General features: G+C 39.4%; 1 protein-coding gene across 3 annotated transcripts in view; it reads left to right on the top strand.

The window, feature by feature from the left end:
• The window catches only part of Ankib1 (ankyrin repeat and IBR domain containing 1), a 105,564-nt gene that overhangs the window by 42,208 nt on the left and 50,812 nt on the right, over nt 1-12,544 (top strand). For all 3 annotated transcript variants that reach the window (XM_052173175.1, XM_052173176.1, XM_052173177.1), the window contains exon 5: nt 5,180-5,297. In XM_052173175.1, coding sequence (XP_052029135.1) covers nt 5,180-5,297 — 118 coding nt within the window. The remainder of the gene's footprint in view (nt 1-5,179; nt 5,298-12,544) is intronic.

The following is a 12,544-nucleotide window of genomic DNA, read 5'->3' on the forward strand; positions in this document are numbered from 1 at the left end:
GTAAAAATGGCTTCCCAATCTGTAGGCTGCAGTTTCATCCTATTGGCAGTGTTCATTGCCTTACAAGGGATTATTTCAGTTTTCTTTTATGTTGAGACTTGCTTTGTGACCTTGCTCCGTGGTCATTTGAGGAGAAAGTTCCATGAGGTGCTATAATCTTTTGTGTTTGGGTGAAATATTCTGTAGATATGTTATATCCATTTGGTTTAAATCATCTGTTAGCTCCAGTGGGTGACCTGTCCATTGGTGAGAGTGGGGAATTGAAGAAAGTACAATTTAAACTTCAGTAATGTTTCTTTTACAAATGTGAGTATCCTTGTGTTTGGGGAATACATGTTAAGAATTGAAACATTATCATACTTTTCCGAAGTGTCCTTCCCCATCTCTTTTAATTAATTTTATCTTGAAGTATATTTTGTTAGATATTCAAAGCTACACCAGATTGCTTATTAGGCCCATTTTCTTGGAAGACCTTTTTCCAAATCTTTACTGTGAGGTAATGGCTACCTTTAATGTCAAGATTTTTTTTTAATTTATTTTTTAATTTATGTATTTTTTAAAAGTATGAGTACTCTGTCTGGATGTATACCTGCTTGCCAGAAGAGGGCATCAAACCCCCTTTATAGATGGTTGTGAGCCACCATGTAGATGCTGAAAATTGAGCCCAGGACCTCTTGAAGAGCCAGTGCTCTTAACCACCGAGCCATCTCACCAGCCCTGAGGTGTGTTTCTTGTATGCAGTAGAAGGATGGATCCTGTTTTCACATCTTGTCTTTTAGTCTCTGTCTTTTTCTTGGGGAATTGAGTCCATTACTGTGAGAAATGACCAATGATTGTTAATTTCTGTTCTTTTGTTGATAATGGTGGTATCCTAATTAGGGTATCTTTTTCTGTGAAGAGATGCCTTGACCACAACAACTCTTATAAAGCAAAACATTTAATTGGGTCAGGCTTACATTTTCCGAGGTTTAGACAATTTATATCATGGCAGGAAGCGTGGTAGCACGCAGACAGACATGTACTGGAGAAGGAGCTGAGAGTTCTACATGTTGATCCACAAGCAGCAAAAAGAGACTGCCACACTAGGCCTCATTTAAACATATGGGACCTCAAAGCCCTTCCTCTCAGTGAAACACCTACTCCAGTAAGGCCGGACTTCCCCGTAGTGCCGCTCCATAATGGGGCCAAGCATTCAGACACAGGGATCTATGCGTACCTTTCCTCTTCAGACCAGGGGGCTGGTGGTGGCAGTACTGGTGGTGGTGGTGCTGTTGTTGTTGTTGGTGGTGGTGGTGGTGGTGATGTGTTTATTTCCTTTGTTTTCATGAATGTAGTTAACCTGCACATGTTGGAGTATTCCTTCTAGAGCCTTCTGTAGGGCTGTATTTCTACATAGATGTTGTTTAAATTTGACTTTATAATGGACTATCTTGTTTTCTCCATTTATGGTGAGGGAAGTTTGTTGAGTATAGTTAGTCCCGGCTGGCATCTGTGCTTAGAATCTTGAGGCCATCTGTCCAGGCCCTTGTGAACTTCACAGTCTCCATTGAGGCGTCGGTATAATTCTAATAGCTGTGCAGGAAGTCTTCTTTCCTTGCAGCTTTCAGTAGTCTTTCTGTATTCTGTGTGGTTTGTGTTTTATTATTGTGTGGTGACAAGACTTTCTTGACTGGTTCAGTCTATTTGGGGTTCTGTAAGGTTCTCACACCTTTATAGGTAGGTCCTTCTTAGCTTCATCAGATTTTCTTGAAAATATTTTCTGGGCCTTTGAGCTAAATTTTTCTATTCCTATTATTCTTCGGCTTGGTCTTTTTAGAGTGTCCCATATTTCCTAGGGATACAGTTGCAGGGGGGCACTGAGAGTGGAACAAGTTCACAGGGTGTGTCTACCTGAGGGAACGGAGAGTGGGAAGGGCTTCCTGCTGGGTGAGTGGCCTCCTGGTCTTCTGGAAGGCATTGCCTATGGCTGACTAGGGAGGGGCTGTCTGTTGGCAACTGAGATATAGCAACCAGGTGGGGCATGACACCTGAGGATTGGGTCTGTGGAAGCTAGTGTGTAACAAAGGTCTGCAGGCGTGCAGCCTGCCGAGTCTTATGGAAGAGGTGGTGAGGTCTGAAAATGCTTAAATTACAATAATATGTATAATTATAATGTAAAAAATATCTCCTTCCTGTCTCTATTCCCCAAATGGTATTAGTTTTTAAAGCTCTCACTCAGCTATAAGCAAATCTGTAGCCTGTTTTTAATGTGAATAAAATTTTATCTGACATTGAGTTTACCAGGTCTGTCTATGAAGAACACCTGGCTGTCCTGGCACTCGGTATGTAGACCAAGTTGTCTTTGAACTCCAGAGATCTGCCTGTCTCTGCCCCATAAATGCTGGCATTAAAGGTGTGTCCTGCCAATTCTGGCTTGCAAATTTTTTTAACCATAACAATTTATTGTAAGCATTTTTATTTTTACAAAGTTGGGACTTATAGTTTGTATATTTTGACTGTTTTCTCACTAAGGAACACATCTGATTTAGATATTTTTCATTTACTTATCTTATTGAGTGTATGGTGGAAGAGGGAAAACTAGTCAAAAGGCTGCTTTAGATATTTAACCTTTATATTTGAGCTAAGGTTTCCCTTCATTTTATGGTATAGATTGTATATGGTATATAGCCTGTAACTTTTGGCGCATCTTAATTTAGGACAAGTTGTTTTAGTGCTATTTTAAGAGCAAAATAATTAATAAATCATATAATTTAAGTGTCATCATCATTTTTGATTGTTTTTCAATCTACTTTATCTCATAATCCAACAAAATTGTCTGCTTTGACAGAATTTTAGGTGAGTAGAGGAATAAAGATAGGCTACCTGCCCTCCTGATATTTATATTCTAACAGAGAAACATGGGTAAGAATTTGAAATTTAAATGAGCACATAATTTCCATGGAGTGGTTCTTCCCCTAAAGAAATACAAGTGGTTTGTTTTTACTGTAAAAATCTGTAAAATGTCTATCATAAAAGGCTGTGTCCTGCCTGCCTCTGAGTAAACAAAGAGAAAGTGACAATGCACTGGGTCCCTCACCGAGCAGAGGACCCTCACACTGTACAGATAGTCTGGCTAACAGAACTAAATGGTTTTCCTCGTAAGAGCAAAGCACCAGTCAGGAAAAAGTATAGCATGGTCCACACGTAAGCAGGGACGGCTGGCGTGGAGGACTCCTGAACTGACTCTTCTCTTCTCCGTCCCAAGCTCACCTCGGGATCAGCTCCCATTGCTATTAAAGGGAGTGTGAGCCTTCCCTTTTCTCCTCTAAGTGTCTTTCATATTGTGTGTGTGTGTGTGTGTGTGTGTGTGTGTGTGTGTGTGTGTGTGTATGTATGTGTGTGTATGCATGCATGCATGCATGCACATGCTCATGCATGCACCCAAGCACAAGTAAGTCAGAGGACAAATTCTTCCCTTGAATTGGTTGGTCAAACTCAGGTCATGCACACAAATGCTTCACCCAGCTGACAAATCTCTTTTTCACAGTGAACTTGTTTGCCTCTACCTGGACTGGCTGACTAAATTCAGTTCTGGAATAAATAATAGAAAAAATAGTCTTTTCATGATTGATTTATATTGTCTTCTGAAATAGTTTTTGAAGATAACAATCCTTTTCTCTTTTTTGCCTATTATCAAAATAATAGTTTGTATATTAGGCTGTTGCTCATTTCTTCTGTGGTTTTTTCCCAGCAGTAATATGCACAATTACAGAAGAGCTGATTTTATTCCTGGCTTCTTTTTAATTTAGCTTCCTTTTTTGTATCAGTTTTGATGTTTTTTTAAGGTTATTGCTGGCTTGTAATCTGAAAATAGTAACAGCTTATCTTTGCAACAAGGAAGAGACAGGCTCCTTCATTTTTGTTTTTGCCACAAAAGGGAGAGCTAGTGTGTGCTTGAGACTGAGCAATGTATTGAAATGTTTCACATGACCTAATTACTACTCTGCTGCAGTTTTGCAAAGAAAACGCTATGTGCTCATAAAGGCACTATGCCTTTGTCCTTTAAGAACTCTTCCTTTGTTACCCACTCGAGTATAAAACTGAAGCATTTAAAAGTTTAATGTATACAGGCCACTTTATATTTCTCTTAAATATTGAAAATCCAAACTCTCCGTATGTTGTCAGAATTGCAAGAAAGTGCTTTTTACTAAATATTTGTTTAACTGTTGTGATTAAATTTGCTATTTCCTCTCTACTTAGTTGAGTGCACAAACTTTTTTCTAACCATGGCTAAGTTAAAAGTTTGTACCCTTTTGAATGTTTCTAGTTTTCCATTTATGGATTGTCATATTTTTTGTATAATTTAAATAATAGACGTTTTATTAAATCTTGGTAGTCCTTCATGTGGTTGAGTTCCATCAGCCTTTCTGTCAGTAACATTCAGTATCTTCTGTGTGACTCTGCTGCAGGACATCTAGGAGATCAGAAAGTGAATCCTATCACTCAGACATTACCTTTGAGAACAGTCCTGCTCATGTGTTCCATAGTAGCTGATTTGAAACCTCAAAAGAAACAGAAACAGTTTGAAATTGTAAAATACTTATAAGTCAACACTGGTAGATGCTCCATTGTATCCCCACGCCCTCTGACAACTGGGAGGTGCTGCCAGAGGGTAGCCTCAGTGGGTTTGTGGTTTGTGGCTGTTTCCCCTCCTACATATTTAGGAAATTCTGCTTCTTTTAAAATAATCTTTAGTTCTATATTTACTAGTATAAGTTGGTTACTTACTATTCACTTGTTTAGTTACTGAAACTATCCCAAAGTGACCATATACACAACCAACGCACATCACGAACATAGTAGATAAAAAAAAGTACATGAGAATTCTAATAATGATTATTGCTTAGTGGTTGCATTTTTATTTCTGTAGCTTTTTATATATTACCCAGAATTGTGGTACTGTAGAGTAGAGTGGTCTTCCCATCATAATACACTGATTTTGAGAATGATAAAGCACTTGCACAGCTGCAACTGCTTTTTGGTTTAACGTGGACTGCTACTGGGATAGACTTAAACCCAAGATAGTGGAGCCAAAGAGTTCTTTCACGTCTGCGCACAAACTGGAATGTTAAGGAGTTGCCATGTTTATTTCTTTAAGAATATAGTAGCCTATGTAATTTTGTTTTTCTTCTTTCCAAAGCCATATGAAGGACTAAGGCCCCAGGATCTTCGTAGGTTAAAAGATATGCTTATTGTGGAGACCGCAGACATGCTCCAGGCCCCTCTGTTTACTGCTGAAGCGCTGCTCCGAGCTCACGGTAATGAGAAAAATGTCTAATGGCTTTTTAACTTCAGAGCTAAATATAACTGTATCTGTGTTCTAATGTACAAGGTCTTCCCATATGAGCCTACGTAGTTTCTGTGCACATGTTGCATTCACAGTCATTTATCTTATAACTCTTTGTATTTATTGCATGCAGTGGCTGTAAATCAAGAAGAAAATTAGAAATTTCTTTTTTTGTATTGCGCTACTGAGTAGTTTTGCAGAAGCCATTCAAGTGTCAGATTGTAATGACTCAATTAAAATGTTTTATCAATTATATTTATTCAAAAGCAGTTTCTTACCATGAAATATACAATATACTATCTCTTATAAGGCTTTTTGTTAATTTTCATATATTCACTTTGAGGTATTTTTTAATTCATTCATTTATTTTGGTTTTTTGAGACAGTGTTTCTCAATGTAGCCCTGGCTGTCCCGGAACTTAACTCTGTAGACCAAGCTGGCCTTGATCTCAGAGATCCACCTGCCTCTGCCTCCGCTTCCGCCTTCCCCTCAGTGTTGGAATTAAAAGCAGGTGTCACCACTACCCCAGCTGTTTTCTGGGTTTGGTTTTGGTTTTGGTTTCTTAATGAAAATTTCTCCAAATTTGTTCTTAGTCTCCTGTGATTTTTAGCAGACTGTCACTTTGGAAGTTGTTACATGCTGTATTGTTCTGTCCTTGCATAGTTATTTTGTATGGCCTTTGAAGAACAGCAGTTCCTGACTTTAAAATATTTTTTTTAAAGTAAGTGCTAAATTTAAGTAAAAATACATTTTTAAAACAGAATAGTAAATATCTGTATCTGCTCCAGTTATTTGGGAGCTCTGGTTGTCTATTTTTAACAAGAAGCATTATCCTAAACACTGAAACAGAATGTTACTTCCCAAGATGTTTGTGTCATCTTCTGATTGTAGTAAAATTCAGACCTCCATATTTCATCATGGATTAAGGAGCACTGGTGCACACTTTTTGGGTAAACCTGCAGTCACATCTTTAGTCCTAGTGTTAGCATGGTTCTGTCACTGGCTTGTTCCCTTCTGAACCCACTATTCAGGGTATGTACCAAGATCCAAGGCCATTGCTATAAACAGAATGGCCTGGGGAATTGAACATAGAGTCCAGGTCCTAGGATGTAGGTCTCGCCGCAATACATTTAATCAGGTCTACTAAGTGGACTACTGGGAACCGGTAGTTCAAATGACTTGAGTTATAGTAGCTACATACCTACAGTCTGACTGACTGTAACCACGTTTTCTAGACTGTTTCTAAGTGTTTAGTTTTTCACTTTCTGTGTAACCTATCAGTGTCCTCATCTCAACTTCTCACATGGGTGGGCTTCAACCTCAGCTAGTTACCCGACAGGGAGGGCCTTGAGTGTCAGCCTTCTCTCCTCTTCCGTGCTGTGTCGGGCCAGCTCCCATCATTCCTCCTCCTGCAGATCGCAGATCCACTCTTCTGCTTGCTCTTCCTTCCCTCTGCTGACGTAAATAGAGACTTAGTACCTTTCATCATTGTAGTGCCTGATCTTCAGTTTTGCTCTGCTTTCACCCAGGACACATGTCATGTCACGTTAAAAGGCCAGTCTGAGCCTGCCATTCCATACATGAACACGCTGCATTGGCTCCCCAGACTTTAGACCCAACCAGTTTTTTTAAAAGTAGACCTGTGACAGATTTTATCATGTGTCCCAATTTGTCCTTAAAAACTATTGATTCTAGGAATTTTTCTGACCTTGATTCTTTTGCGACTCTTCATTTCCATTATATTCTATAGACAACACACACACATACCCCAGTTTTTCCTCAACCTTCCCAATGCTATGACCCTTAAATATAGTTCAGGGTACTAACTAGTATGTGAGTGTGTTTGCATGTGAGTGGACCAACCTAGAAACAGATAGAGGAGCAGTGTTTTAGTTTCTAAGGCTATCAGAAATATATGCTTTCCGATGGGCTTATGCAACCCCAGTTCCTTCACCCCAAAAACAGGTTGAGACAGGCTTATACCTTCAGACTAAAATAGTAAATGTCTTTATTTTTGTTTCCTCTTTATTAACCTTCCTCTTGTGTGTTTGTATGTGTGTGTGCGTGTTTCCACAATACCAAATGTAAATTAATATCAGTAAGTACTTGTGACATGAATAAACATCCTTGAGATGTTTTTAAAATCTTTGTTTTTGCTTTAAAATTGTTTCTCCCTTATCATTTTTTAAATTTTGTTAAATCCTGAGTCAAAAAACTTAAATCTACAAGTTCTTGATAGCCTGTTAGGACTTGAGTTTATTCCTACCACCCATTAATCTGGACATGGTAACACACACTTGTAATCTCAACACTGTGAGATATAAGCAGGGTGATTAATAAGCTTGATGTTTTCCTCAACAATATAACAAACTTGGGGCTAGCCTGGGCTACCTGGTACCCTATTCCAAAAAAAAAAAAAAAAAAAAAAAAAAAAAACCGTTTTAAAGTCATACAATTTAATAGCAGAATAGTCTCCTTTTAGCTGATGGCAATACCTAACAATCATAATATAAGAACATGTATAGAATCTGAGAGTTAGGAGAACATTTATAATCCTATAATTTAAGAGGCAGAGGTTCCAGACTACCTTAAGTTACATAGAGAGACTCTGTCTCAAAATAACTAAACTTACTCAGCACTTAGTCACAAATCAGAGGATCACTCTGGGCTACATAATCAAGTTCTGGATGGCCTGCACTACAGAGTTTTATTTTGTCTCAAAAATCTAAAAATAGAAACAATAAAAAGCTGTGTAAAAAATAAAATGCGATACTCACTGCCTGCCGGGACAGAAAAGGGTCACTAGGTACTGTATCATCCTGAGCTTTAGATCTCTGGTGGTGCAAACCGCCAGGGGTCTGCCTGAACTCAGGAACTGAGCACATAAGCGGTTTGTCTGCCAGGCCGCCTGGCTTGGGGCCGGTGTCCTGCCCAGGGAGCTGCAGAAGGAGAGAAGCCCCGCGGCCATATTTGCTGCCTGCCAGGACAGAAAAGGATCACTAGGTACTGTATCACCCTGAGCTTTAGATCTCTGGTGGTGCAAACTGCCAGGGGTCTGCCTGCACTCAGGAACTGAGCACATAGGCGGGTTTGTCTGCAAGCCAGTCCATCGCGGGACCTGTGTCCTATGTGAGAATCAACAGAGGGAGTGACCCCCACCACAACTTCTTCACTCCATAATAGAGCAGACGGAGAACACCTGGTTGACCTTGACAACCTAAGTATAACATTGCTTGAGGCAAGACTGAGAAGGGCTCCAAAGACACAAAAGAGGAAGGCAGCATATCAGTAATCTGTGCCAGAGGAAACCCAGTCATCCAGTGTTGCAGAGATAACCTTAAAGATCCACAGTAGGTTGAAGCACCAGCCAGTGACAATAAGACCATCTAACACCTGGGAGAACTGGATGGCTAAAGGCAAACATAGGAACGTTACTAACAGAACCCAAGGCATTATGGCAGCATCTGAACACAATTCTCCAACAATAGCAAGTCCTGGATACCCCAACATACCAGAAAAACAAGATTTGGATTTAAAATCACTGGTCATGATGCTGGTACAGGAACACATGAAGGACATACTTAAATTCAGGAGAAAATGGATCAAAAATTAGAAGCCCTTACAAGGGAAACACAAAAATCATTGAAAGAAATTCAGGAGAATACAAAAGCCAATAAGGAGGAAATGCAAAAATCACTTAAAGAAATACAGGAGAACTTTGATCAACAGGCAGAAGTCATGAAAGAGGAAACACAAAAATCTCTTAAAGAATTAGAGGAAAACACAAACAAGCAAATGACAGAACTGAGCAAAAACTTCCAGGATCTAAAAACAGAAGTAGAAACAACTAAGAAAGCACAAAGGGAGACAACTTTGAAGATAGAAAACCTTGGGAAGAAATCAGGGACCATAGACGCAAATATCAACAACAGAATACAAGAGATAGAAGAAAGAATCTCAGATGCCGAAGATATCATAGAAATCATGGACTCAACAGTTAAAGAAAATGCAAAATGCAAAAAGCTTGTAACCCAAAACATCCAGGAAATCCAGGACACAATGAGAAAGCCAAACCTATGGATTATAGGCATTGATGAGAATGAAGATTTACAACTTAAAGGACCAGCAAATATCTTCAACAAAATTATGGAAGAAAACTTCCCTAACCTAAAGAGAGAGATGCCCATGAATATACAAGAAGCCTACAGAACTCCAAACAGACTGGACCAGAACAGAAATACCTCCCATCACATAATAATCAAAACCCCAAATGTATTAAACAAAGAAAGAATACTTAGGGCAGTAAGAGTTAAAAGGGCATGTAACATATAAAGGAAGACCTATTAGAATCACACCAGATTTCTCACCAGAGACCATGAAAGCTAGAAGATCCTGGGCAGAGCTCATGCAGACTCTAAGAGAACACAAATGCCAGCCGAGACTACTATACCCAGCGAAACTCTCAATTACTATAGATGGAGAAACCAAGATATTCCATGACAAAACCAAATGCAGGGATGGTTCAATATAAGGAAATCCATAAATGCTATCCACTACATAAACTCAAGGAAAAAAAACCACATGATCATTTCATTAGATGCTGAAAAAGCATTTAACAAAATTCAGCATCCTTTCATGCTAAAAGTCTTGGAAAGGACAGGAATTCAAGGCCCATATCTAAACATAGTAAAAGCAATATACAGCAAACCGGTAGCCAACATCAAACTAAATGGAGAGAAACTTGAAGCAATCCCACTAAAATCAGGGACTAGACAAGGCTGCCCCCTCTCTCCATATCTTTTCAATATAGTTCTTGAAGTCCTAGCTAGAGCAATTAAACAACATAAGGAAGTCAAAGGCATACAAATTGGAAAGGAAGAAGTCAAACTATGACTATTTGCAGATGATGTGATAGTATACTTAAGTGACCCTGGAAACTCTACTAGAGAACTCCTACAGCTGATAAATAACTTCAGTAAAGTGGCTGGCTACAAAATCAATGCAAGCAAATCAGTAGCCTTTATATATTCAAAGGATAAGCAGACCGAGAAAGAAATTAGGGAAATGACTCCCTTCACAATAGCTACAAACAGCATAAAGTATCTTGGTGTGACTCTAACCAAACAAGTGAAAGACCTATATGACAAGAACTTCAGATCTCTGAAGAAGGAAATGGAAGAAGATCTCAGAAAATGGAAAAATTTTCCAAACTGGAATTGGCAGGATTAATATAGTTAAAATGGCCATCTTGCCAAAGGCAATCTACAGATTCAATGCTATCCCCATAAAAATTCCAACCCAGTTCTTCATAGAACTAGAAAGAGCAATTCTCAAATTCATCTGGAGTAACAAAAAACCCAGGATAGCTAAAACTATTCTCAACAGTAAAAGAACTTCAGGGGGATTCAGTATCCCAGACTTTAAACTTTACTACAGAGCAATAGTGATAAAAACTGCATGGTATTGGTACAATATCAGGCAAGCAGATCAATGGAATAGGATTGAAGACCCAGAAATGAACCAACACACCTATGGTCACTTGATCTTCGACAAAGGAGCTGAAAGCATCCAGTGGGAAAAAGATAGCTTTTCGACAAATGGTGCTGGTTCAATTGGAGGTCAGCATGCAGAAGAATGCGAATCGATCCTTTTTTATCTCCTTGTACTAAGCTCAACTCCAAATGGATCAAGGACCTCCACATAAAACCTGACACACTGAAACTAATCGAAAAGAAACTGGGGAAGACCCTGGAGGACATGTGCACAGGGGTAAAGTTCCTGAATAGAACACCAATAGCTTATGCTCTAAGATCAAGAATTGACAAATGGGACCTCATGAAACTACAAAGTTTCTGTAAGGCAAAGGACACTGTCAAAAGGACAAAACGTCAACCAACAGATTGGGAAAGGATCTTCACCATCCCTAAATCCAACAGAGGGCTAATATCTAATATATACAAAGAACTCAAGAAAGTAGAACACAGAGAACCAAATAACCCCATTAAAAAGTGGGGTACGGAACTAAACAAAGAATTTTCACATGAAGAACTTCAGAGAGCTGAGAAATACCTTAAGAAATGTTCAGCATCATTAATCATTAGGGAAATGCAAATCAAAACAACCCTGAGATTTCACCTCACACCAGTCAGAATGGCTAAGGTCAAAAACTCAGGAAACAGCAGGTGTTGGCGAGGATGTGGAGAAAGATGAACACTCCTCCACTGCTGGTGGGATTGCAAGATGGTGCAACCACATTGGAAATCAGTCTGGAGGTTCCTCAGAAAACTGGGCATGACACTTCCTGAGGACCCTGTTATACCACTCCTGGGCATATATCCAGAGGATTCTTCAGCATGCAATAAGGACACATGCTCCACTATGTTCATAGCAGCCCTATTTGTAGTAGCCAGAAGCTGGAAAGAACCTAGGTGTCCTTCAACGGAGGAATGGATACAAAAAATGTGGTATATTTACACAATGGAGTACTATTCAGCCATTAGAAACAATGAATTCATGAAATTCTTAGACAAATGGATGGAGCTGGAAAACATCATACTAAGTGAGGTAACCCAGTCTCAAAAGATCAATCATGGTATGCACTCACTGATAAGTGGATATTAGCCTAGAAACTTTGAATACCCAGGACATAATCCACAAATTAAATGATGTCCAAAAAGAATGAAGGAGTGGGCCCTGGTTCTGGAAAGACTCAGTGCAAGAGTATAGGGGAATTCCAGAACAGGGAAGTGGGAAGGGGTAGATGGAGGAACAGGGGGAGGGAAGAGGGCTTATGGGACTTGCGGGGAGTGGGGACCCAGAAAAGGGGAAATCATTTGAAATGTAAATAAAAAATATATCAATAAGAAAAATAAAAAAATAAAATGCTAGCCAGGCGGTGGTGGCGCATGCCTGTAATCTCAGCACTCTGCAAGGCAGAGGCAGGCAGATTTCTGAGTTCGAGGCCAGCCTGTTCTACAGAGTGAGTTCCAGGACAGCCAGGGCTATACAGAAAAATCCTGTCTTGAAAAAACCAAATCCAAAAAACCAAAAAATAAAATAAAATAAAATAAAATGCTGGGGCTGGAGAGATGGCTCAGAGGTTAAGAGCACTGACTGCTCTTCCAGAAGTCCTGAGTTCAGTTCCCAGCAACCACATGGTAATGGTATCTGGTGTCCTCTTCTGGTATGTCTGAAGACAGCTAAAGTATGAGTAGAAAG

This window comes from Apodemus sylvaticus, chromosome 2 (assembly GCF_947179515.1).
Source record: "Apodemus sylvaticus chromosome 2, mApoSyl1.1, whole genome shotgun sequence".
Taxonomy (NCBI): domain Eukaryota; kingdom Metazoa; phylum Chordata; class Mammalia; order Rodentia; family Muridae; genus Apodemus; species Apodemus sylvaticus.